This window comes from Emydura macquarii, unplaced genomic scaffold (assembly GCF_026122565.2).
Source record: "Emydura macquarii macquarii isolate MOO-44397 ecotype Brisbane River unplaced genomic scaffold, CSIRO-AGI_Emac_v2 contig_2897, whole genome shotgun sequence".
NCBI classification, from domain to species: Eukaryota; Metazoa; Chordata; order Testudines; family Chelidae; genus Emydura; species Emydura macquarii.
In genome coordinates this window covers 22,528,190-22,553,074 of record NW_027133034.1, presented here as the reverse complement: position 1 = coordinate 22,553,074, position 24,885 = coordinate 22,528,190, and the positions used below count along the sequence as shown (strand labels likewise).

At 40.0% G+C, this 24,885-nt stretch overlaps 1 protein-coding gene across 1 annotated transcript in view; it reads left to right on the top strand.

Annotated features, from left to right (window-relative positions):
- SRFBP1 (serum response factor binding protein 1) overlaps positions 1-24,885 on the top strand; it is a 118,438-nt gene that overhangs the window by 31,585 nt on the left and 61,968 nt on the right. Inside the window, exons 2-3 of the mRNA XM_067568800.1 lie at positions 6,540-6,628; positions 8,164-8,236. Of these exons, the coding sequence (XP_067424901.1) occupies positions 6,540-6,628; positions 8,164-8,236 (162 nt within the window). The remainder of the gene's footprint in view (positions 1-6,539; positions 6,629-8,163; positions 8,237-24,885) is intronic.

Below are 24,885 nucleotides of genomic sequence, written 5' to 3'. Positions count from 1 at the left end.
TGTGGAGGGAACTCCTCCATCACCAAGTTTCAGAGACTACTAATCTGGGAAGCTCTGATACATGGTCATAGGCCTACCTCATACACCAGTCATTTTAGAGGTTTTGTTGCAAAGGGCTTCCACTTCCTTTACCACTTGACCTTCTGTAACAGCACAGTCCTGCTTAGCTATAGCCCCTATTTAAAAAAAAAAAATCTTTCCCAACTGAGTAGTCAGTCAAGGAAGAACCACCTATACCATTTTTGGATTTCAGAACTCACTGAATATTATCATCATTTATTATTTATACCAATGAGGACCCCATTGTGCTAGGCACTGTACAAACAGAACAAAAAGACAGTCCCTGCTTGAAAAGCTGGTCATATTCATGGGAATAATTTAGGGAGACTTCTAAGAGCCCATTTCACACATACTATCTGCTGGGAAATAAATGGCCAGAGATTACCTAATTTGACAGTCTATGCCTGCTAGAGGGTGGATACCTCTCCTTGTTCCTGCTGTCATGCTATTATCCAGCTACAGAGCTTTAATTGACTGGCAGCTGAAGAAATTGATTTTTTTGGCTCAGTTGGTCCCTAAAAATATGCTGCATCTGCACTGTGTGTTCCTAGAAAAGTACATTACAAAGCAGGTTGGAAAGGAAGCTAAATGTTTATGTTTGGGCATATAATGACTAGCTGTGCTTTTTAAATTAGTGTATGCCTTATTCAAAGAATAAGCTTCGGGGTTTTTTATTATAGCGTGTGGATTCTTTTTTCTCCAATGGTAAAGAACAGCTATTAAAGATTCCTATGAAATGAGACATACTCAGTTTTTCTCTTTAGTTTAGGATTTCTAAATGATGTTGAGCTTAAATGTTTTCCAATGTGTATTCAACTGTACAAACTGCAGTTGTCAAAACAGAGCTAGATGTGCAATGTCACGAACTCCAAGGAAATAGTTTTCTCTGTAGTTATTTAATTACGCCAAGTCCTCTTTAGCACATTTTTCCTTTTTAGGGGCAAGAAGAAGATACCCTAAGCAATTATTATCTATCACATTGGTAGTTTAAAGTTTGTTTTCAATGCTCATTTTGAAAAAGTGTGATTTTTACAACAAACTTTTTAAAGACAGACTTCCTGTTTGTACAGTTGTTGGAAGAAGGATGTTTACCAGCATGAAAAATGTCAGAATAGTAAATTATTGTAGCCTGCCCAGACTTCACATTCATGACCAGTTGGTTTCAACGTGCAAACACTCTTTTACTTTGCGGTAAACCTTTTAAGAGTCTAGTTCACTCAGTATATGGAGTGATGTACAGATGTTCCTGAATTAGAACTGCTAATATTAAATTTAAATGAATTATGATCTCTAAAAATGTGCTTAACATTCTGAGTCTAGTGAGTGGAGTAGACACAGAGCAAATAGAAGCCCAGCTGAAATATTTGACGCTTTTTATCATTTATACTTTAATCAGAACACAAATAAGCTTTACTCTTTTTTTAAACTGTTTGTTAGATAGTCACACCTAACATTTAATATTTACATACAAAAAGACCTGCAACAAAACCTGCTACAACAGCTATTGATGGGGCTACATCCGGCCTGGGCAGCCAGGGATTTGATGGCTGGGGCTGAGAGTCTAGGGCCACTGCTTCCATCAGTACTAATTGTGATGCGGATAAATCAGGTGCCAGCTCTTGCCAAGTCCATAGGCATCAGCTGTGCAGTGACAAACTCATGTGACAATCTTCTTTTATAAGAATGTGTTTTGTATTCAGACACTAATGCATACAGCAGGTTAGGGCACGTCTACACTAAAAACTTAAGCCGACCTATTACAGCCACAGCAGAATTAAGTGGGGCAGTGTTGGGGGCACAGAGCCTGGGTTCTCAGCTCTGCACACAGCTCCCCGGAGAACCCATGAAAATGACATGGAGCTGTGAAACTGACAAGAATGACAGCCAACAGCCGATGTAAGTAACCCGCAGTGTCTACACAGACACTGCGTCACACTAACTACACCAGTGTGAGCCCTACGCCTCTTGTGGAGGTGGTTATGTCTGTGTAGTAGGGCACTTACATCTGTGGGAGCAAGGTTGTAGTGTGGACATGGACATAATTAGGTCATCATAAGATGCCTTACGTCAACATAACTCTGTAGAGTAGACCAGGCCTTATGAGCATTTCATAATCTCACTTGTAATGTTTGTATTCCATGCTATAAGGAAATATGTAAATTTTGCTTGATAGCTTTGTAAATTTTTGCTCTGAACTTGTGAACCCAGGCATGGGAATCATCCTCTTTGCCTGTTCAGGAGACCTGTCAAGGTTAAACGGGCTATTAAGGAATATTGTGATACAAATGTTGGTGATTAGCCCTATCACACCTTGGAATTGTTATGTGCGAGGGAGCTCGTGTCTTGGACTGGAAGGCTTAAATGTAAAAGATAAAACAGGATCACAAGAAAATTTTCATCTCCCTGCTATTTGAATTCTTATAGGGCTAGAGACACTAAACTAAGGCAGATATCCCCAGGGGTTAGCCCAGAGTTCACCCTGAAAGACATTTTGAATTGACAGATCACTACATATCTGTCATCTTTAGGAACCATAGGTGGTAACTCATTTGTGTGCATACGCTTGTTTGCTTTAACCTGTAAATAATTCTAGTTTTTTTCCTAGTTAATAGATCTTTAGTTAGTTTATTACAGGATTGGTTACAAGTGTTGTCTTTGGTGTGAGATCTGAGAAACAAATTGATCTGAGGTATGTGACTGGTCCTTTGAAACTGGAAGTAACCTGAATATTTTCTGATCTTTGGTATAAATGACCAGTTATCACTAAATCAAATTTGCCTGGGTGGCAAACACTGGGTGGCAACACTGTCTGTGTTACTGGGTTTGTGAAAGCTAATTATAGAGCATAGCACCAGTTTGGGGTACCTCCCCTGAGGTAGCACTCACAGTCATGAGCCACTCCTGGCAGTGTGGTGCTCTGAAACTGACTAAGATAGGGCCTGATGATGACCTGAGGCTTTCTTGATCACTTTTGAGTGGGTGGCATTGGTCTCGCAAGGGCCTCCAGAACATTGGGCCCTGTTGCTGGTCTCCTAACTGACTGACCTGGTCTAGGCAGTTTACCAAGGGCTTGACCCTGTGTAGCAGTATGGGATTACTAGGCTCTTCGTTTTTGGTTTTTATTTTATTTTTTCCTGGCAATTTATCAGTGTTTATTACTAGAACAACAAAAACAGCTAAAAATCAGTGCAAACGACTAATAATTTATTGGGGTTTACTTTGGTGGATGGAAAGACAGGGGAGAAAGTATTCAGTAGATTAATGCTTTGATGAACAGAATTCAATGTGGGTTTGCTGCAAAACTAAGACAATATTCAAAACACAATGCCACCTCTAATCCCCAAATAAAACTTTTCATTGTATAAACAGTTTACTGCTGTAGACTTAGAGCTATTAGCCTATTTTCACCTTCTTGTTTTAGTCTTAAATGTTGTTTCCTCTCCAAATGTTCTTTAATCCAGTTGGCCTGCATGTGAACTTCGATGCTCTACCGTTTCCAGCACATACACTCAACTTCATCTTTTTCTCCTATTTTTATTTTTTTAACTTTTCAATACTTCCTTGTGTAATGAAATGTATTCTAATACAGATTTTTTTCTGCCCATTTTAGTGTTTCAAATCTTTTAAACCATTACATTCTAACAGCTTGAAATGTGTACATGGTAGGCGTGAGATTCATGTGTGTGCCTGTTTCTTTATTGTGTTTATCTTCTAGACTAATACATAGCCTTACTATAGCAGGCAGCTTTGCATATACACACAGACTAAATGTATTCTCATAATACATATATCTCAAGCAATGTATTGTATTTTCCTAATAAAACAAGGTTTTTTTATATAGTTGAATGATACAAAAGCAGGATGAAAATCAGAAAAAAAACCTAATACTACTTTTGTAAAACCCAGAATTTTTTGGTAAAAATCCGTTTAAACTGAAAATGAACAGGTTTAGGGATAACACGGTGGTTAAGACTGCCATTTTGAACTTTTTTGATCTCAGTGAAGAGAGATTCTGCTGTTGCTTCTAGATGGAAATTTATCTGGCCCAACCACTGATGGTGGTCCAAAATCTGAAAGACCATTGCTGGTGATGGTTATGGCTGGAGGTGTGGACTGGAGCTCAACTGGCCAAATTAGTGCTGGTCAAGCAGTTTGTATGAATACTCTCCAGTGGGGCCTGAGTGAATACTGAGACTATCCAGGGTCTTTAATTGAGGTGGCATAGCTGATGGAAAATGTTATGGCTGCCGAGAAACCCCCAGAGATGAGGGGAGGAGAAACCTGTGCCTAAGAAGCTGACCCAACCTGATGTGAAGGCCAGGCAGAGGAGAATACATCCATATGGAATGTGACCATGTCAAGATATGGACAGCAGAAAGCCGAGTACGGAAAAGAAGACCTGCCAATGTAATGGTCCCTTTATGGATCAATGGGACAGAAGTTCACAAGGTCTGTTGGACTGTGGATGTAGCCAGACCTTGGTGCAGACTCCCTTGCCTGGGGCAGAATGTCTCCTCCGGGGTCCTATCTTCCTACAGTGCATTCACACTGATGTGAAGGCCTACCTCCGTAGATGATTGTGGTTAACTGTGTGATGACATATGGATGTCCTCCCAATGGCTTTACCCTTGACATTGTCCTATCCTGGGATAAGCAGTACCTTTGGGAAATTATCCATGAGCTAAGAAAATTGGATGCAGTGGCTGACCCAGTCCTGTGGAAGATCCTGGAATCGTGGGACTAGCTGAGTTAGGGGAACTAGGCAACCCCCTGAAAGGGATTTCAAGAACCACAGGGCATTCATCCAGGTTGCTGACAGAAATGGTAGCCAGGGGATTGCTATTGCCAGATTTAAGGAACTTTGGCTCATGACACAAATTTTTATCTGCGAGCCGAGAGAGAACCCTACACTGAGTAGGGGCTACGACCAAGTTGCTGCCATGGATGACAAGGTGGTAGAACCCCAATGCTTGTGGATGTTGCCCCATTTAATACTCTGAGGAAAAAGCCTGTATCACATCGAACGTGATAAACACACTGGGGAGGTAGGGTACCTCATTTGTACCACTTGATGCTCCTGCAGCTAATACATGACGTCCCTTTACTGGGCAGGAGAAAACTTGCATAGACTTCTGAAAGGTTAATTCAGTCTCAGTTTGATGCATGTCTGATGCCACGAGCTGTTGGAATATTCAGGGAATGCCCCAGGTATATCAGTATTTTAAAACACATGCATATGTATGGGGAGCGTGCAAGTATTTACTATTTTGTCTGTAGTTATTGTACCCAGAGTTTTTATTTTTGTGTTTAAAGAGAAATTTCTCTATGGAATTTCAAGAAGAGCATGGCAGCCTGGCATACAGTACAAATTCTCAGTCCAGGAGTAAATTTTACAGTTTTTGCTAGAAACTTTCCACAAATTAAAAAAGGCAGTTCAATCTTTATTCTGACTTACATTTTTTCTCTCCACTTTCTTAACACTGTTTTACTCCTTGATGATGGTAAATCATTTAAAAAAAGGAAGTTTTAGAAAATTTATTTGGAAAATGTATTGATAAATAAATAGCTTTAAATTTCTCTACAATATTAGCACACGCAAATGGCAAGGTCATCAGTCAGCAAGGAGATGCTATTATCATTCTACACCTCAAACCTTCTACTTTTATGAAAACACTAACCTAAAAAAAAGGTTGGCCCTGGAGAAATTTCATGGCAAAAAAATCTTAGCTAACTTTATGGATTTACCATTTGTTGATCTACACTACATTTTAAAAAATGTTTTGTTTTGTTGTGGGGTAGTGTGGGGAGAAATAAAACCGAAGTAGGATTAAATAAAGTTTAATATACTGATGTAAGTCTGTAAATGTAAAACTTGTAAGTATAATTCTGGTGGGTGGAAATGAAGCTGAATTTAATAAGTCATTATATAACAATGTGGTTTCATTTGTTTTTACTTGTAGAATTTAGAATGGCATTTGACAGATGGTCTCTTATTGAAGAATGAATAAGTATTAGCTTTAGGGACCTTCTAAAGAGCATTTAAATTGTTAGTTAAAGGCAGTTTTGTTCCATATCGTGAAGTACAGGTGCATTTTCAATGAGAGTTGGAGTACAAAATGAATGAGCAAAAAATAAATGTAAGCTGTTCAAAATTCTAGGCTAGCCTCTAATAATAATATTAAAACATGGCTGGTTAGGAATACCTTGGCTTTTTCATGTCTTGTTCCTGTTCAGACCTCAGACGCATTTTTAGACTGTTGGTTTGTTTTCCTCCTCTGTTTATGGAAGCAGTTTAAGTTTAACAGGAATCTGAATTCATTTGAACTAAGATTTTGTTAAGCAAAGGAGTGAACTGTGTTCTCAAAATATTTGTGTTTTGTTTTTTTAAACTGATTTAATAAAGGCATAACAGATACACTGGTTAGTTTCTGTCCACAAGGATAAGTAGCTTTCTAACATATTGTCCCCCTTTCAAATAGGTTGTGAAGATGAGAAAAGAGGTGAAGAAGGCCAGAGTTCTTACCATTCGCAGACTCACCAGACACATTGCAAAACTTAAGTTAAAAAAGTTAGTTTTAATATTCATATTTTTATTTGTGATTGTCTTTAATTTATTTCTTTAAATGACTATAAATATTGAATAGACTGTTGTGGGGAAAAATGAATGTCTACATACCATTATTTAACATACCACACATTTGAAGTGGATAGCAAGATAGTACGTTAATTAGGTAGTTTTGAATAAATCTAAATTCTTTTATTAAGAATACAGTATTATTTTAGAATAGAATTGGTCTACTGCACTTTTATGAATGTACACTATCAAGTGTGTAAAATGTAGCAAATGTTATTTATAGATTTGTGGCAACATTTAACTTAAATTAATATAGTCTAAAGTAACTTGAACCTAAAGACAATTTCTCAAAGCAGACCTTGAAGTAAAATTTTCAAAAGTGCTTATGTGATTTTTGGAGCCCAAATCCCATTTTCAAAAATGACTTAAGTAATTTGAATGAATGAATTGCATGAAATGACCAAAGTAATTTTGAAAATGGGGTTTAGGCTAAGTCACTTCAGCATTTTGGAAAGCTTACCTTTGATGTTTTGGATAACTGTATCACAAAAAGCTTCAGCAGTTTCCTCAGTGCAGAGGCAAGGAGCACTTTTAGGTATGCATTAAACACGTATATACAGTATTTGGCATTTGTTTTTAATGCGTATTTATGTAATTTAACCTTTCACACGGAGCAAAGTGATTTGTGACACTGTTAGTCCTGGAGATCAATGAGAGAAGACAAATCTACTGTGATGTTCAAAATGTGAAGAATACAGTTGTTTTTTAGACACTTCACCAACTGTAGCAAATTCTGTAAGATTTTGGGCAGATAGTGGCCTCCATTAGTCAATTAAATTTTATTAAAAAAATTTAATTTTGTTGTAAACTTTTTTACTCAGAAGTATCTCTTGCCATCTAAATATTCAGGATTCTATCAGCTAACTGACAACTTTTTTTTTTTTTTTTTTTTTTTTTTTTTTTTTTGCAGATATCCTTTCATCCCTTATCTTTACAGGTTTCATTATTATACCCTGCCTAAGTCATTTTAATGTAATCATACTGTACTTACATAAATTTTTCAAGTACTTTTTTGTTAATTCCTAGTTCAGCCTAATAATTGTTCTTAGTTTTGATTAATCTCTTATCTAGTTTGAGTTGGACTGGTGCAAACCAATTTATAGCTTTCTCTAGACACTATGTTTAATTCAGTAGCTTACAGAGAAGATGCAGCAGATTCTTCTGATTTAAAAAAGCCCTTGCCAAAATGTTGCTATCAAATATCTCACTATTTGCCCTCACATTTTTAGAATTACCATTGTATCTTTTCTGCATGCTAATTTCATTTGTAAAAGCTGGGGACACATTGATATGTTTCTATATATCTAGTTGGTGGTTCTGAACATTTACATTTTAACACAAAATAGATGTGAACATTAAAATAAAATTATTCATATTTTTGATTAATTTTGCTACAAATAGTAACTTCTTCGTTGGGAAATGAATGCAAATCAGTGTGCTACCAAGTTAAACAGAGATTTTATCTTCAGGGGTTCAGAAGATGTGGTGTTAAAGAACCAGCGGCGAGCAGAGAGATTACTAGAAGAAATCCATGCCATGAAGGTAATGTCTTCATATACATATGTGTACACACACACACATTTAATATTTTGTATCACTTATTTTAGTAACAAAAATCTGGGCCAATTTTTTTGGAATACAGTATCAAGAGACTCACCTGAAATCATGCATAGATCTGTTTGTCTGTGAATGTAACAAGGTAGAAAATTAAGAATATTTGCATATTTCCATGTTCGTTGCTATACCTGTCAAGTGTTAAATTAACTTGATTGAGACTTGCCAAACTAAACTTGTATCTGCTCAGAAATGCTCCGTGCCTGAAGTTTTCACTGTAACAGTTACAAATATAGGACTTTAAATATTTGTGCTGTTCAGGAGTGTTAAGTTGTTGAAATTGAAGTTGCAGGGGATTGACGACATATGAATCATACCTATTTTTCCCTCTTTACGTAGGGTGCTCATTAGCATAACTTTCAAGTCTTCATTTTTCTAACACTATGACATGTCATTAAATGTCTGGTTGTCTGTTTTATAACAACTTTAAAACCACGTTCGACCAATGATTATCCTAATTACAGGTTGAATGTACATGGAGGTTTTTTTTAAATTATGAATATTGCATTTGAGTAAAGTTCCAGCTTTCAGGTTTGAGCGTACGAATGCAGTATACTCCAAGAGAACTATTTTCTCATTTAGATAGTTAGTTAGTTACTGAATCCCCATTTTTCTTGAAAGCACTTATCGTTATACTGTTGTGTCCTTCCTCTTCTTGTCTCTGGAGACTCTAGGTTTGAGTCATGTACAAAAGCATGCAAATTGGAAAGTCTTTATGATAATGTGAAAAATCAAACCTGGGCAAACTCACACTGAATGGATGGGCTTCAGAAGTGATCAGAAGGCTGATCTGTCTCCACCTTTACTCCATTTCATAAGGATCTAATTTCAAGTACACTGTGTGAAGAAAGTTGGCCTCCTTAGGCTAGGTTTGGAATTCTGAATCTTGGAGCAATTGCAATCTTGTCGCTCCTGCTCAGCATTTCCAGGGCAACACTCAAGTATCTTATCTACGTAGAAAAAGTGTGGGAGATGTGAGCCTGTCTGAGGGACTTCACTCCTCAGCCAATTTAATGAGTTTTGAATTTCTGCATTGAGAGTCTCTACCTATTCATTGCTCTGGAAATTATTACATTTAATTGGTTTAAAAAATATCAAGCTGCCTTGTACTGATTCCTTTTACTCATTTCTGGGACCTACAGCTCATTACTGACCAACACGTAAATAATTTGAGTCTAGCCACTGTTACATCTTGAATCATATCTTCTCCTCCCCCCCCCCCCAAAAAAAAAAAAAAAACAAAAACAAAAACAAAAAAACAAAAAAAAAACCCTCATGGTGACGTGTGGGACCGGGAGACATTTTAGTGCTTAATTGCCTGGGATTATCTGCTGCTCAACGCTGTCTCCAGTCAACATAATGAAAGTTGTAAATGTGCAGCCCTCTTCAGGATCAGGCCTTTAACATAAGGAAAGCTTAAGTCACTAGGCCTGTAAAGTGAATTTTCCCAAGTATGTATTCATGGTTTGTGTATGTGTATTGTACATGTGTACTGCCTTAAAATTTATTTCCAAATGTACATTTTGTGTACCATTTCTCCGCTTTGTATAACCAAGCTAGTTTAAAATTAAATAGAAAAAAAAAAAAAGATTCTAGAGAGAGAATTAAGGTTGCACACTGCATACAAAAGTCATAATATAGACATATTAGACCTGAACTTGAAACCTGAACTTTGCCCTTCATGTTTATGTATTAGAAGACCTCAGTTCTTTTTGAACTTTTTCTGTACCAGGATCTTTTCCTCTCCCCTGTGTCCACTCTTCTATTTAGACAGGGTCACCCCACCACTCCCCCTTCAATTTAACAACATGGGAAGGGTAGAGTGGTTGTGACACCTTGGCACGAAATTTAGTGATCATTTTATTTCTCAAATAATACAGTATCAGACAATTAACTAATTTTATAGCCATTGTACTGTGTTAGAGGATAGTGTTATCCCATACCTGAAGAACAAATATTCTACTTTGTTAGAGACTTAACATTTAAAAAAACCTTATTCGAGTGCTTTTTCATGTCCATTCTGATTTAGGTATGTATGAGTGCCATGTGCACTGGTGCCAGAAAATTTTCCCTTAACAATATCCATAGGGCCAGCTATAACACCCTCTGCAGCAGTGTGCATATGCGATCGCATATATGGTGCTGCTGGCCCCCCGTCCCTCTGGGTTCCTTCTTTCCACCCGTGATGGTGCTGGAACAGCTCTCTTGCAAGTCTCTGTTTTTTTCCTAGTGGTTTAGCTGTCTTAGTGTATGTAGTTAAGTAGTTCTTAAAAAGTGGTTTGCTAGGTCAACTGGTCGCTGCTTGTCATCCTCACATCGCTTACCTGGTTCTTGGCACCAGTCTCTGGAACTCACCAAGAGGCGTCGGACACACTTCAATCTCCGGACGCTAAGTGTCAGTTCCCGGAGCGTTGGCTCTGACTCACCGACCATTGGCATTAGTCTTCAGAGCCCCGTAGCTCTGAGAGCCCACAGCACCGCGAGTCCCCGGCACACAGCAGGTCACCGGAGCCCCGGCATCACTCAAGTCCCTATAGAAAATGAAAGGACAAGACGCAGTCAGGGAATAGCCAACACTCCGGCTCTCAGCATCGCTCCCCGATGCTGGAACCCTGGTGTATCGAAGCGGGAAAGCATACAGCATCATCCCCGCCCTCCTCCACCCACCCATAGTCACCGGGGTACACCTCTTCGGAGTCGAAGAAAGAGGTCATTGCCCCCCCCATGACGCGGGCTACAAAGCTCCCCTGTACTTTCCCCATGCCACTGCAGATGGGGGGGTGGCCCCAAGGCCAATGGTTTGGACACTGGCAATACTGGAACCCCGGGGGGCTCCCTCGTTCCATGGAAGTTCAGTGCTGCACTCATCCAAAGACCAGACTGTGGTGCCAGCCCTACATGTCGACTCGGAGCACAAGAATTGCTCTCGGGAAGCCCATCGGTGACCACCCCGACCAGGGAAGAGACATTAACTGCCTCCAGCTACCAGTCTCCTCCTCATCCTCATATCACAAGTTAGTAGCAGGCCTTTCTCATGCTGCCCCACTGGATGACTACCAGTCACACCAGGAACTGTTAAAATGAGTAGCAGCTAACCTGGGCCTCAAGATAGAGGAACTTATAGATCCAGTTGACAAATTTTTTGCCATATTGGCTTCTGCAGCACCTTCCAGGGTGGCCCTCCTGGTACATGAAGGAGTGGTAAAGCTTTCTAAAGCTCTGTGGCAGACCCCAGCATCTCTGCGCCCCCACATCCAAGCGGGCGGAGAAAAAGTACTATATTCCTGACAAGAGTTTCGAATACCTGTATACACACCCATCCCTGGGTTCACTAGTAGTTGCAGTGGCCAACGAGCAGGACAGGCAGGGGCAAATGAGCTCAATGCCTAAGAATAAAGAGGTAAAAAAGATGGACTTATTTGGTCGAAAGATTTATTCAACGGCCAGCCTGCAGCTGAGGGTGTCTAACAAGCAGGCATTGCTGGATAGATACCACTTTAACATTTGGCAATCACAGGAGAAATTTGCTGATTTCCTCCCACAGTCCTCCAAGCAGGAGTTCGAGGCAGCCCTAGGAGAAGGCAGGACAGTGGCCAGGCTTCCTCACAGGCGGCCTCAGATGCAGCAGACTCAGCGGCATGAGCAATGGCCTCCGTGGTGTCAATGAGGAGAGCGTCATGGCTCCAGTCATCAGGTCTCTTGGCAGAAGTACAACAGTCCATCCAGGATCTTCCGTTTGATGGCACTGCTTTATTGGTGGACCAGACCTACTCCAGGCTGCATGTGTTAAAAGACTCAAGCGACACGCTACACTCTTTGGGTCTTTATACCCTGTCTTCATTGAGGAAACACTTTAGATCCTCACGGCACCAATGCTTCGGATGCCAGTCCAGAGGGGAACCCTATAGAAAGATAAATAAGGGTTATAAGTGTTGCTGGGGTAATTCACTGGCACCAGCTTCAAGGCCAAGGCCCAACTGTCATTCCTTGGACAGAAAACAAAGCTTTTGAAGGTGCATCCAGAGCAACCCATCAGTCAATACCTGAGATCCAGTTTCCCGACTGTTCTCCTCCCGCCTTGCCTCTTTTTTCTCCAAGCCTGGAGGGCCATTATATCAGACTGTTGGGTGTTAAACACGGTGACTGGTGTTTACACCCTGCAGTTTGTTTCAATCCTATCCTCTCATCCCCCTTTCCCCTCCCTCTTCAGAGACCCTTCCAATGAGCAAATCCTCGCCCAAGAGGTACAAGCTCTCTTGCAAGTGTGGGTAGTGGAGGAGGTCCCTCAGGAACTGAGAGGCAAAGGCTTTTACTCATGGTAGTTTCTGATCCCAAAGGCAAAGGAAGGCCTGAGACCCATAGTGGACTTAAGGGGCCTAAACAGGTTCCTCAAAAAGCTAAAGTTTCATATGGTCTCCCTAGCAGCCATCATCCCCTCACTGGATCCAGGCAACTGGTTTGCTGCCCTCGACTTAACGGACATTTATTTTTATATCGCTATCTTCCCGGGCCACAGGAGGTTACTGTGGTTTACAGTGGGATCTCAGCATTACCAGTTCACAGTTCTCCTATTCGGCCTTTCTACCGCTCCTTGCATATTTACCAAATGTATGGTGGTAATAGCGGCCTACCTCAGGAGCAGTGGAGTACAGGTGTTTGCTTACCTGGACAACTGACTTATCAGAGGGCGCTCAAGGGAGCAGGTCCAATGTGGCATCAATATTGTAAGAGAGATGTGTTGGTCACTGGGCCTGCTGATAAACAAACAGAAGTCGATACTTACACCACTCCGGAGAATAGAGTTTATAGGGGCAGTCCTAGACTCTATTCAAGCCAAACCGCTACTGCCCAGGGCCAGGTTCCTAGCAATGATGGAGCTCATAACCAATCTAAGGTCCCACCCCCTGACCCCTGCGAGGATGTGCCTCAACCTGCTGGGACATATGGCGGCTTGTACTTACGTGGTACGGTACGCGAGGCTTCACCTTCGACCACTCCAATTATGGCTAGCAACAGTTTACTCCCCATCCAGGCACTCTCTGGACAGGGTCCTCAAAACCCCCCTGCCCCACTCCCCACACACACACCTCTTTATCATGGTGGATGGACCCTCAGCAGGTGCTAGGAGGGGTGCCCTTCAAAGACTCAAGACTGATGCTGTCCTTGGTCTCAGATGCCTTGGACATCTAGGACAGCTAGGATGGGGTGCCCACCTTGGCTCCCTACAGATTTATGGCCTTTGGTCCAGAGAGGAGCTAGCTGTTCACATAAATGTCAGAGAGCTCAGAGCCACATGGCTGGCCTGCGAGGTGTTCCTTCCACACCTGTCCAGCAAGGTAGTACGGGTCCTCACAGACAACACAGTGGTGATGTACTGTATCAACAAGCAAGGGGAAGCCAGATCCTCCGCTCTGTGCCGAGAAGCCTTCTGTCTTTGGAACCTCTGTGTGGATCACATTCACCTTGAAGTGGTCCACCTGCCAGGACTGAAGAATACCCTAGCAGATCGTTTGAGCAGATCCTTTTGCTCTCACCATGAGTGGTCACTACACCAGGAGGTGGCCGACTGTCTTCCACAGGTGGGGGTTCTCCTCGAGTGGACCTCTTTGCGACCAGGGAAAACAGGAAATGCAACCGCCAGGGCCCAAGCATGATTTTTTGGGGCCCAGTACAAACTTGTAACACGGGCCCCCTCTCACATACATACCACAATCCCTCATCCCATACATACAATCTCATGAGCTATGAAAAAAGTTTTAATTCTGAAATTACTGTTACATATTCTACATTTCTGAAAAATGCTCTCTCCCCCCTTTGCTATTTTTGTTTACCATAACACGCAGCCTGAGAGTCCTACAAGTTTGCTGATTATTTTGTAACTTTTTGGTCATTATAAAGGTGGTGTATCCTGTCAATATCTTGATGATTTTTTTTTTTTTTTTTTTTTTTTTTTTAATATTCTAATGGACCAATGCAAACATTTTATAATTAGGCCAATTAACTGTAAAACTTTATTTTCCTGGCCTTTTTCATTGCAAAATCATGAATTAGCCCCTCAAAGTCAATTTCTCTTGCAAGTTCACACTCAATAGACAAGAGAGCTAGGTGGCTTAACTGTTCCTGCCCCATTGTAGAACGTCTGCAGTTTTTGATGAGTGCTAGTTTGCTGAAACTTCTTTCAGCTCCTGCCACAGAAACTGGCAGTGTGCAAAAAATCCATAGGGCTATGCACACTTCTTCACTGAAAAATAGTTGCAGTTGTTTTTTGTAAATCTCATTTAATAAGTGAGGGTAGTTCATATCCTTTTCCAAAAGTAGACTTGAAGATTTTTTTCAGCTGCAACATTTCCCAAGGAAAAATTTCAGAAAGATCTGTAGGGTACTTGTGAAGTAGACGTTCAGAAGCTTCTTCCAGTTCCTCAGGCTCTAGTGTCACATGTTTTAGGACTGTATGGAATGTCAAACACATGTCAAACCACAAGTCCTAGTTTAACTGCACAGGCACACGCGCTCTCTTCTAGAGACGGGCCTGGGCTGCGCCAGGAGGCCCAGCAACTCTGTTCAGAATGTTGCTTGAGACCGTTCTAACACTGCTTCTGATTGGTTCCAGCAAATCTCACAAGAACTGAACTATAGATGCATAGATACAGGGAAATAAGTTTCTATAAATATCCTCAGGCATGATCTACAATTTAGCCTCAATTTTTTTCTCATGGTAATGGGGGTTGCAGCCTGGGCTAAAGTGTAAAGTGTACCCCGCCCCCAAAAACCTGCATGTGGGAGCCCTGGTGTCCACTTCTGCTCTCTCCTGGGATCAGAGGACAGCTCTCTGACAGACACTTTCCTCCTCTCATGGTCAGAGCTCTCATATACGCTTTTTCCCCGATATTTCTTGTGCAGAGAGTTCTGATGAAAGTCAAGAGAGAGAGGGCACGGATCATCCTGATAGCCCCAGTGTGGCCTCGCCAGCACTTGTTTGGGATGCTGTTGGAGCTCTCGGTAGCACAACCTTGGTCTCTCTGCTGTTGCACCTGGACCTCATCTCTCAAGATGGGGGTCGGCTGCTTCACCCGGAGCTGGCCTCCCTGCATCTGATGGCGTGGATGCTTCCTGGCTGAACAGAGAAGAATGTCACTTTTCAGTCCGGGTTCATAGAATCCTTTTGGAAAGTAGAAAGCCTTCCACCAGGGCGTCCTACTTAGCGAAATGGAGGCATTTCACCAGCTGGACAGCCCGTCAAAATATATTGCCGATGAAGTCTCCCATACAAGTGATCCAGGACTATCTGCTGCATTTGAAGCAGGGAAGGCATAGCCTGCTCATCTGTCAAAGTTCACCTGGCAGTGATATCGGCTTTTCACCTGCCAAAAGAAGGCAGATCCATGTTCTCTCATGAGATGGTGACTAGATTCCTCAAGGGGCTGGAAAGGCTCTTCTTTCCAATTAGAGAGCCTGTTCCACAGTAGGATCTAAACCTGATCCTGTCCCAGCTCACTGCTTCACCTTTTGAACCGTTGGCCTCCTATTCACTCACACACTTGTCCTGGAAGGTGGCTTTTCTAGTAGCGATCACCCGAGGGTGTCGGAAATTAAGGCCCTGACTTTGGAGCCTCCTTATACAGTGTTTTTCAAGGACAAGGTCTAGCTTCACCCTCATCCTGCATTCCTGCCGAAAGTCATTTCCCATTTTCATGTTAATCAGGACATCTTCCTGCCAGTATTCTGCCCAAAGCCTCACAGCTCTAATGAAGAGAGATGCCTTCACACTCGATGTAAGAAGGGCTCTAGCCTTCTACATTGATAGGACCAGGTAATTTTGCCACTGCACGCAACTCTTTGTGGTGGTTGCTGACAGGATGAAAGGCAAGCCAGTCTCTTCGCAGTGAATATCATCCTGGACTACAGCTTGCATTTGAACCTGTTGTGAGCTGCTGGAGTTGCGCCTCCGACATCCCTATCAGCCGATTCCACAAGGGCGCCAGACATCTTCAGTGGCTTTCCTGGCACATGTGCCGTTATTCAAGATATATGCAGAGCTGCTACATGGTTGTCCATACATACCTTTATATCCCATGTGCCATCACTTAGCAAGCTCAGGACAATGCGGGATTTGGCAGAGCAGTACTGCAATCCTCACGGCCACGAACTCCTGCCTACCTCCAGAGGCACAGTTGGTAAGTCGCCTAAATAAGAATGGACATAAGCAAGTACTCGAGGAAAGAATGGTTACTTACCTCATAACTGTTGTTCTTCGAGATGTCCATTCCCCAACCCAGTCTCCATCCCCTCTGTCGGATTTCCGGCAAGAAGGAACTTAGAGGGAGGGGGGCTGGCAGCGCCATATATGTGAGCACATACGCACACCACTGCAGAGGGCGCTAGAGTCAGCCCTACGGATACTGCTAAGGGAAAACTTTCTGGCCCTGATGCATGGGGCGCGTGCACACATCTAAATCAGAATGGACATTAGCAACAGATTTCAAAGAACAACAGTTATGAGGTAAGTAATCATAGAGGCAAACAACAGTGAATATGTTGAAATCTGAGGATATTTTGCCACTGGCTTGTAGATGGGAGAAGGTTTTTTTATTTAGAGCAAATTTGTTCATAGAGTAAATTATACAACTGGTTTGGAACAACATTTATTGTTGGTGCTTGTGCATCTTGGGTTTTTTGGTAATGCAGGAGACTCAAAGGACAAGTAATTGCTGTAGATAGTAGTAAAATGTGTTTAGAGTTGTTGCAATTCTCAAGCAAGGAATTAGGAATGTGCTTTATTTGGGAGATGACAGTGGTTAAAAATTCCAGCTACGTGGATGCAAGAACTGGATTAATTGTTTGCAGGAGTTTTCAGAACTATTGGAATGGAACAGTGTTTTTGTATTCCTCTGACTTCATTTTGCCAAAACTGTACAAAATATTTATTTAATTCATGAAAGAAGAAAAAAAAGAACAGTATAATCCTTGCAAGCCTTTCTTCTAAGTGATTTACTTCATAGAAATAAAAAATGACAAATTGGAAAGATAGGGATATTTTAAAAATGGTCTTTGCCTTTTTTGAAGGTATTGTCCAAATGGAATATGGTTTGACTTTGCAGAGCTATATATCCTATTTTTTTTAAAAAGTGTAATATGTAATAATTTAGCTTTCTTTACACAGATGAACTGTCTAAAGGTTAAACTCATCAGAAAAGAGGCAGCCTCTCAATTTTTAAAAACTTTTAAACAGAAATTAGTACTTAATGTCCAAGATTAAACCTATATCTCCTAAAAAAGTGAAACAATTCCATTTGCACATTGTATCATTTGTAATTAAATGGATTGATTGTTAGATTTTGCTGTCATTCATAGTCTAGGTCTCTTTTTTAAAAAATGGTTCTCTTTTAAGACTGTTTTTGTTTTCTTACCCTAAACTTATCTGATGGAGAATCTCTGTAGAGGAATTATAGAGGAAGTGTAAAGCCCTCCCCCTTGATCACTTAAAGGGAAACATATGAGTTCCACCAGCTGGTAGTGAGCATCAGTTAACTGGCCAACTCTATTAGCAGAGCAAGAAGATGGCAGAAAATAGAAATTGAGCACTTTCGATTTTTTTCAAAATATTATTGGAAGCAGATGACGCAATACAATCTCTTTATCTAGTATCTTTTGTAGACAGTATCTTAGAATGCTTGAGAGAGTCAATTATAGGCTAAAAAGGAAGGAAGGTTTTAAGATGAGATTTAAAGAAAGGAAATAATTTAGAAAGTGTGTGCTCAACAGAGAAGTTAAAGAATGAGTACATGAACAAAGCCAAGGTCAAGAGAGGTATGAACTCTAAGAATCCTCTGAAGTTTGTGAATGCCAGATTTATAAGCAAAGTTATTTTAGGGATAACATGAGGCTCGAGAATAACTAAGAGCATGGGTCTTGGGAAGAAAATTAAGATCTGAATTCTTGAAAGCCATAGTGGAGCCAAGGACATAGGTGAAAAAGTCCAGGAGGAAAGCTGCAGTCTCTGGAAACATTCCATTTGTAAAATTTAAACCAAAAGAGAGTGCTAAGCACATTCTCTTATTTCAGTAGAAAGAATGATCAGTACCATAAATCACACTTAGATTGAGTAAAGTAAGAACTGATCATTAAACAAGGTTTAAGTCATTAATTGAACATAGGGAAATCTCAGGAGCATGACAAATCTTGCTCATTGCATTGTTTTCTCGGTTTTGTTTGGTGTTTTTTGGTTTATTTGATTTTTTTTTCTTCATTGATTTTTCTAAAAAGATATGAAGAATTTTTTTCTAAAAGTCTTATAATATGAATTCTTGTAACAGTAGCTACTTTTTTTTATTTGATCCTTTCAGCTTCTGTAGCCTAGGTTTCAGTCAACATTCCATGCTAAATAATTGTATTCGGCAAGAGCAGTGACTAATATTCCTTGTTGCTGTTTTGCTTTAGTTTTCTTTTGTTTCACAGCATATGTATCCAACAAAAATGTGCTATATGTTTTTCTTAATACTAGGTTTTGCAACATCCCATAAAATAAGTATAATACTTTCAAGGCTTTTGGAAAGAACAGTGTAAAAATTTAGAGCCAGGATGCATAAACAACTTAAGAAAAAGCCTTGTTGCAATATCAGGCTTTTAGAGGTTTATCTATATCTGAAGTATAGAACATTACAAAATGTATTAAAAAAATCCTAATGTGACATCAGTGTGCATAACTTAAAGAGCTTGGAACCCCAGGGTGGTTACAGGCCTTAGGAGAAATAAGTTACAGCAAACTAAGGCTATTTCTCTCCGGAAAGAGAGTATCCATAATGGAGTTTAACACACTTTAACTTCATGTATATTGACTTTACACCTTTAGTAGATTTACCTTAACTTTCCTGAGTGTCCTTGTGTAGATAAGCCCTTAGACACTCAAGGGCTGATTTTCATGAGTAAGTGTACAAGGCTGTAGATTTATCTCCCAAAGAGTTGGTGAAGGAACCCCATCATCAGCATCATGTAACAGTAGGCTGGATGAAACACTTGAGACTATACTGAAAGGACTAATCCTATATTTGCAGTTTCACAGACAAAATGGCTTTATACATCTTTTTAGTATCAAATTTCTAGGATTCTTACTTTTTTTCCACTCTAGTTCAACCCATCTTCTGCCCCCTCCCTCCCCGCCCTCACCATTTCTCTCTTCCCTGTCATGTAAAATTCTTCATTTATACACTTGCTTAAACTACCGATAGACCCTCAGTTATGCAGTAACACATCCTCCAAATGTCTGGGTAGTGTAAGAAGAAAAACTCTGTGTATATACAAAAGCTTGGCTCTCTCATCAATAAAAGTTATTCAAGGTAGTCAGGCAGATAGAATTCAATGAAAGATATTACCTCCCCCATCTTGTTTCTCTAATATCCTGTGACCAACATGGCTACAACAACAGTGCATACACATTTGAAAAGGTCTGATAGCCTCTTGTTAACTTCCTAAATAATTATTAGAGCAGGCTGGACAGCCTGGCTTAAAAGGTCAAACGTTGGTGGCTGTGACCTTGCACTTCAGTCATATCTATTAATTTCCATTACCCCCTTCTCTCCAGTACATCTGCCTCTTAGTTTGTTGCATGCTGCTAAATATAGAGCAGGTGTCATTGTTCTCCAATCAAATCCATTTGTCTACCCCTTCCAGGAAGTTACTGTGGTAAAGAATGAAGATCTGATTTTTGTTCCACTATTCTCTCCTCTCCAGACCCCACAGTTTGTGTTCTAAAGACATTTCTACACTCCACATATGACTGGGAATATCCAGATGTCAGTTTATTCTGTCTCCCCCATTGGGGTCTTTCTGAACAGAAAAATCTACCGCCCTTTGTTAAAGTGGTACAGCAGGATGGAGCAAGGAGACATATTTTTAGTCATGATTTTTGTCAAGGTTCAGTCAATGCTAATAGCTTTAATTATTTAGCTACAATAAAGGGTATAGTTCTGTCATTTGAATGTTTTCCATAGAATTCACCAGATACTGAAGAATTCAGTTGCATATTTTCTTTTCATTTTGTGATTGTGTAGCTGAGTTTAGATAATGGTCTTTCACATGGAGTTGCTCAACCCCTACTCAAGGATACAAGGAGTTGCACTATCAGATGCATTGTTTTGCAGCATTGGCAGATGAGTTATACACAACCACCTGAATATTTTTTCTCATCTTTTTACAGGTTGTTTAATTTTGTTTTATTGATAAATTTCAGTTTTAGTTCTTTCCTCTTCTGTCTGTTTGGTTGTAAACCAGGGCAGGATACTGAAAATTGTCTTTAAACATAACCAAAAAAAAAAAAAAGAGAGAGAAAACTGAACCTTTATAAATAAAAATAGTAACAACCTCTTAGGTTTTTTGTTTATTTTAAACTTTCAGACTTGACTTTACTCCTCATCTGTGTAAGTAGGTAATTGGTGTATTACTATGCCTGGTGCAACACAAATACTATGCTATTCCTACCTCCTCTGGTGTTCATGCTTGTGATGTCACTTTTCTACATATCTGAAACTAACTGCTGCTATGCGATCCTAATGTATTTCATTAGTACATAAGACTTTCTGAGCCATTGGGCATGTGAGCCAAAACTAACATTACCATGATTATAGAATTTGCAATTTAAGAACTCTATTTTCACATACCTCACCATATGCCCTCATTAAGAAATCCTTCAGATTTCTTGGCTGATAAAAATGTGTATAGTTTTCCTTTAAGGCTAAAATATGTAATATCTGAAAAAAAAGATGGGTATGGTTAACCAAAGGTGAGAATGCTAATAAAACATGAAGTTTAGTTAGAGGGGGGAAAGTACCCAATGTCTGCAACAATTTCCTTTTAAATAAAATATTCTTGGAACCAGTTATTTAATTTACTCAATATTGGTTAAAATTTTGTCTTGGAACAGGATCTGCATACTCTTTGGGTTGTCTAATTTTACTGCAGCTAGTGAAAGTACCTCTTTAACTTCCTGATTCTAATGTGCTAACCTAAAACAGGTTCCCTCCAGTTCCAGTGTCCAGACATGGCCAAAGTAATATTTAACTTCAGTATTTTTCTTTTTTTCATAAACATTGATGTCAAGAGCCTTGATTACCACTTTTCCTGTGTAGTGTAATGGGTTGCATTTCAGCTGCTCCTTTTTCCTCCCTCCCCCAAGAGCTCAAAATGAGCTACTGTGCAATACATGGGGAAACTTAAACGACAGTGTAAATCTTTGTTTATTTTGCACCAGATTTTTGTATTCAAATAACATCTTAGAAACGTATGACTTATTTTCATGTTTGTTTTTCAATAATTGTGCTGCTGTCATCACTATTGTAACATTATTTTTGCTGACTTTTTTAAGGGTTCTCCCTGCCTTTCTCTTTCTGGAGTTATATAATTATAATACTGCTCAAACAGCAAATACAGAGGCTGTTACATTTCCTAAAAGAGCCAGGGGAACCTATAAAAATATGAACTACCAGGGTAGGAGTTCATGGCCTAGAGTGAACACTAGTGCATTTTGATTGTCGTTTTTCAGTTGTGACAATGGAGATGGGATTTTGACAACCTAGTTCTTCCAAATTCTATCCACCTTAGGAGAACTTGACATCATCTTATTCACTGTGGCAGCAAGTGCATATTTCATTCCTTCATTCCTCAACTGTGAAACAACACCCATTTTTATATGAATGGCAGTAAAGGTATCAAGGGTCTGATTCTACACACCAGAATTGTGGAGTAAAAGGAGATGAGCAGGATGAGGGAGGTCTGGGGAGCCTCATTCTGTACAATAACACAGTTGCTAAATTACTGCTGGTTAGGAATATGGCCAAAGAATGGAGCATGTAGTTATCCAGCATACTGAGGACAGCACTTAAGCCTGTCTCCTCAGCAAAAGCCATTTTCCACCACCTCTCACTTTGTACGTATGAGATTAAAGAAGCAGGCACACGCAGGTCTGGAGATTTACTTCCACTTTGAATGACTATGCCTAGTGTTCAATTTGATTTTCACCCATGCATAGCTTTCCTTCAGATGTGCTTCCTGCAGTGCACCTTATTTCCCTGGAGGTACGGATTTCATTTGTCCTTTTCTCTCTCATGGAGTCAGTTGATTGCTCAAGCTTAGCAGGGAAAGGCACCTATGAGGAATGATACACACGCAAGTATATTGTCTGCAGTGTCCAGGTTGCACACACCAGTGGTAGAATGCTTAAAACAAAAACAAACCCTTATAGTAAGCAAAATTAAGAAGGGGAAAAAAAATGGAGTTTGGATGAAAAATCTTTCTATAAAACAGGCGGGGGCCTAAAATAGCTGTCAGTGTCTTAGTGTGTCATTTTTATGGAGAACATCAGTCATGATTTTGCACCAAAATATGTTGAATAGTTAAGAATATACACACAGTGTTGTTGTAGATTGCATCAAAGCTTATGGCTACATTTCTTAAATGTGACAGTTAATGCCACCACCTTCATCTTGTAGCCTTCTCTCTTGACAAGAGAGTTGAATAGAACAACTTAGTTGTTGTGTGTCTCTTTTCCTTCTGCCTACTAGACTGTTAAGGTGATAAAAGTGAAAGCAGATCAGAGGCAGCTTTTTGTTGAATTTATGGCAATGTAAGGAAAGTAGGATATATAACAGATTGCTGACAATCTTCATTTAAAAAAAAGTTTTGCAGATAAAACTACTCCCCCCTAGCGTCTTGCATAAGTATTTTTCTTACTATTCTATCTTTCATAAGGATGTAAAATAGGCTGTTTTTCACTTTTTTAAAAACATGGCTTGCAGATTAAACTCCAGTTCTCTTCTGAGTCTTGCATAAGTGCATGTATTACTCTTGTTTCATAAAGGTGCAGTCCGTCTGGTAGTACAAAAAATGGATATCCATCTTATTCCTAATTTATTCTAAAATTAGGCAATGACAGTTAACAAAACAAGACTTTTTTAATGACTTTGCACAGCAACACACAGACTTCTTTGTCTGTTTTTCCTCAAAATGAAAATTTAATCTGTGCATTTTTCAATGTTTGTTCTGTTTTGTTTCCTCCTTCTGACATCTATTATTGTTTGTTTTTAATGCTATTGGAATTTAATAGTTATCTGATATAATCACACTCAGGCCTTTTTGAAAAGTTTGTGATAGATGTTATGATGAGCCCTGACCAAAACTCTGAATGTAACAAGAGAACTTTTATCACTGGCAGTGGTGCCTGATACAGAACTTCCCTGCATTGCCACGTTAACTCAGGTTGCAACTTGAGAGTTGCCCCTAATGATCATCCTGTCCACACTCTCAAACCCTTAACTCCTCAAGTGTGGGGTGTTTTTTAACTCAAGTTGGCTGACTTATATGAGGATATAGGCTTGTGTTATCACAGCTTTTGTCAGCTGCTGTCACAGTCACTCTGCAGTGTGGATTCAAGTTAGCTGTGCTTAAGTTCCACTGGTCCTCCAGTGCTCTCCCACAATTCTCCCCCATTTGCCCAGAAAAGATAGACAAGATCTCCCACAATTCACTGGAAATGAATTTGGAACAATTCAGCTTACTGCAGTGCAAAGAACCATGGGCTATGCCTCCAGAAGTCTTAGGGCTTGTCTAGAATGGAGAGTTACTGCATGGCAAACTCGGTTGTAAATCTACAACATGCTAGCCTGCCGCATACTAACTGTGTAGACCTGGCTGTCATGCACTAAAAGTTCAGTACTGGGCTTTCACCTACTCCTGTTTTCAAACAGCATTCAGATAAAGTGCATTAGGGAACTTCTAGTGGGCAGTAGCAAGGTCCACACTAAACTTTTGCGTTACCATCTACTTTGGATTTGTGATGTTATAATGTGGGCATCTATGTGTTGTTCAGATATTTTCTTTATTCTTATTTTTAGTCTCAATTTAGCTGCCACTAATGCAAGGTCCATTCCCACATCTGCCCTGTTTCTGCTGTGTACATCTTCTAAGTTCTTTTCCATTTGTACCAAATTGTAATGTGGTCAGTTTGGTAAACAAGAGTTTAGAATTGCACTAGCAAGTAGATACAAGGTGCTTCAAGATGATGGAACAGTAGTGGACAAATGAAAACAGGTGACGGAAACTTTCACTAAAATTGTGAAAAAGTCTAAGATTCAGGAAGAAACGTCACATTGAATGGTTGAGATGCGTGCCAGAAAATAGAAGAAAGACACGAAATTAAACTGAAAATAAATCAAGCAAGAACGCGCACACACTTACACACAGCCAGCAGCTCCAGGAGGAATGTGTAATAAAAAACAGAGGCCAAAAGGAGTGCTAGGAAAGACAAATGAGACTTTATAGACAAAATAGAAACAGATGCACAGACTGCTGAAGCATGAAATGATATGAATGCAATAAACAGCATAATTAGATTGTTTGTTTTTCTTCCTGACAACTAATACCAAATGACCAGTTCAAGACAACAAGGGCAACTTTGAATATTTAAAAGAATTGTAAAATCAGTCTCACTGTATGGTGTTGAAACTTGGAGACTTAAGATCTTACTATCTACATTTCTACTTTTCATAAACAACAGCCTTAGACAAATCCTCCATATCAGATGGCCAGAA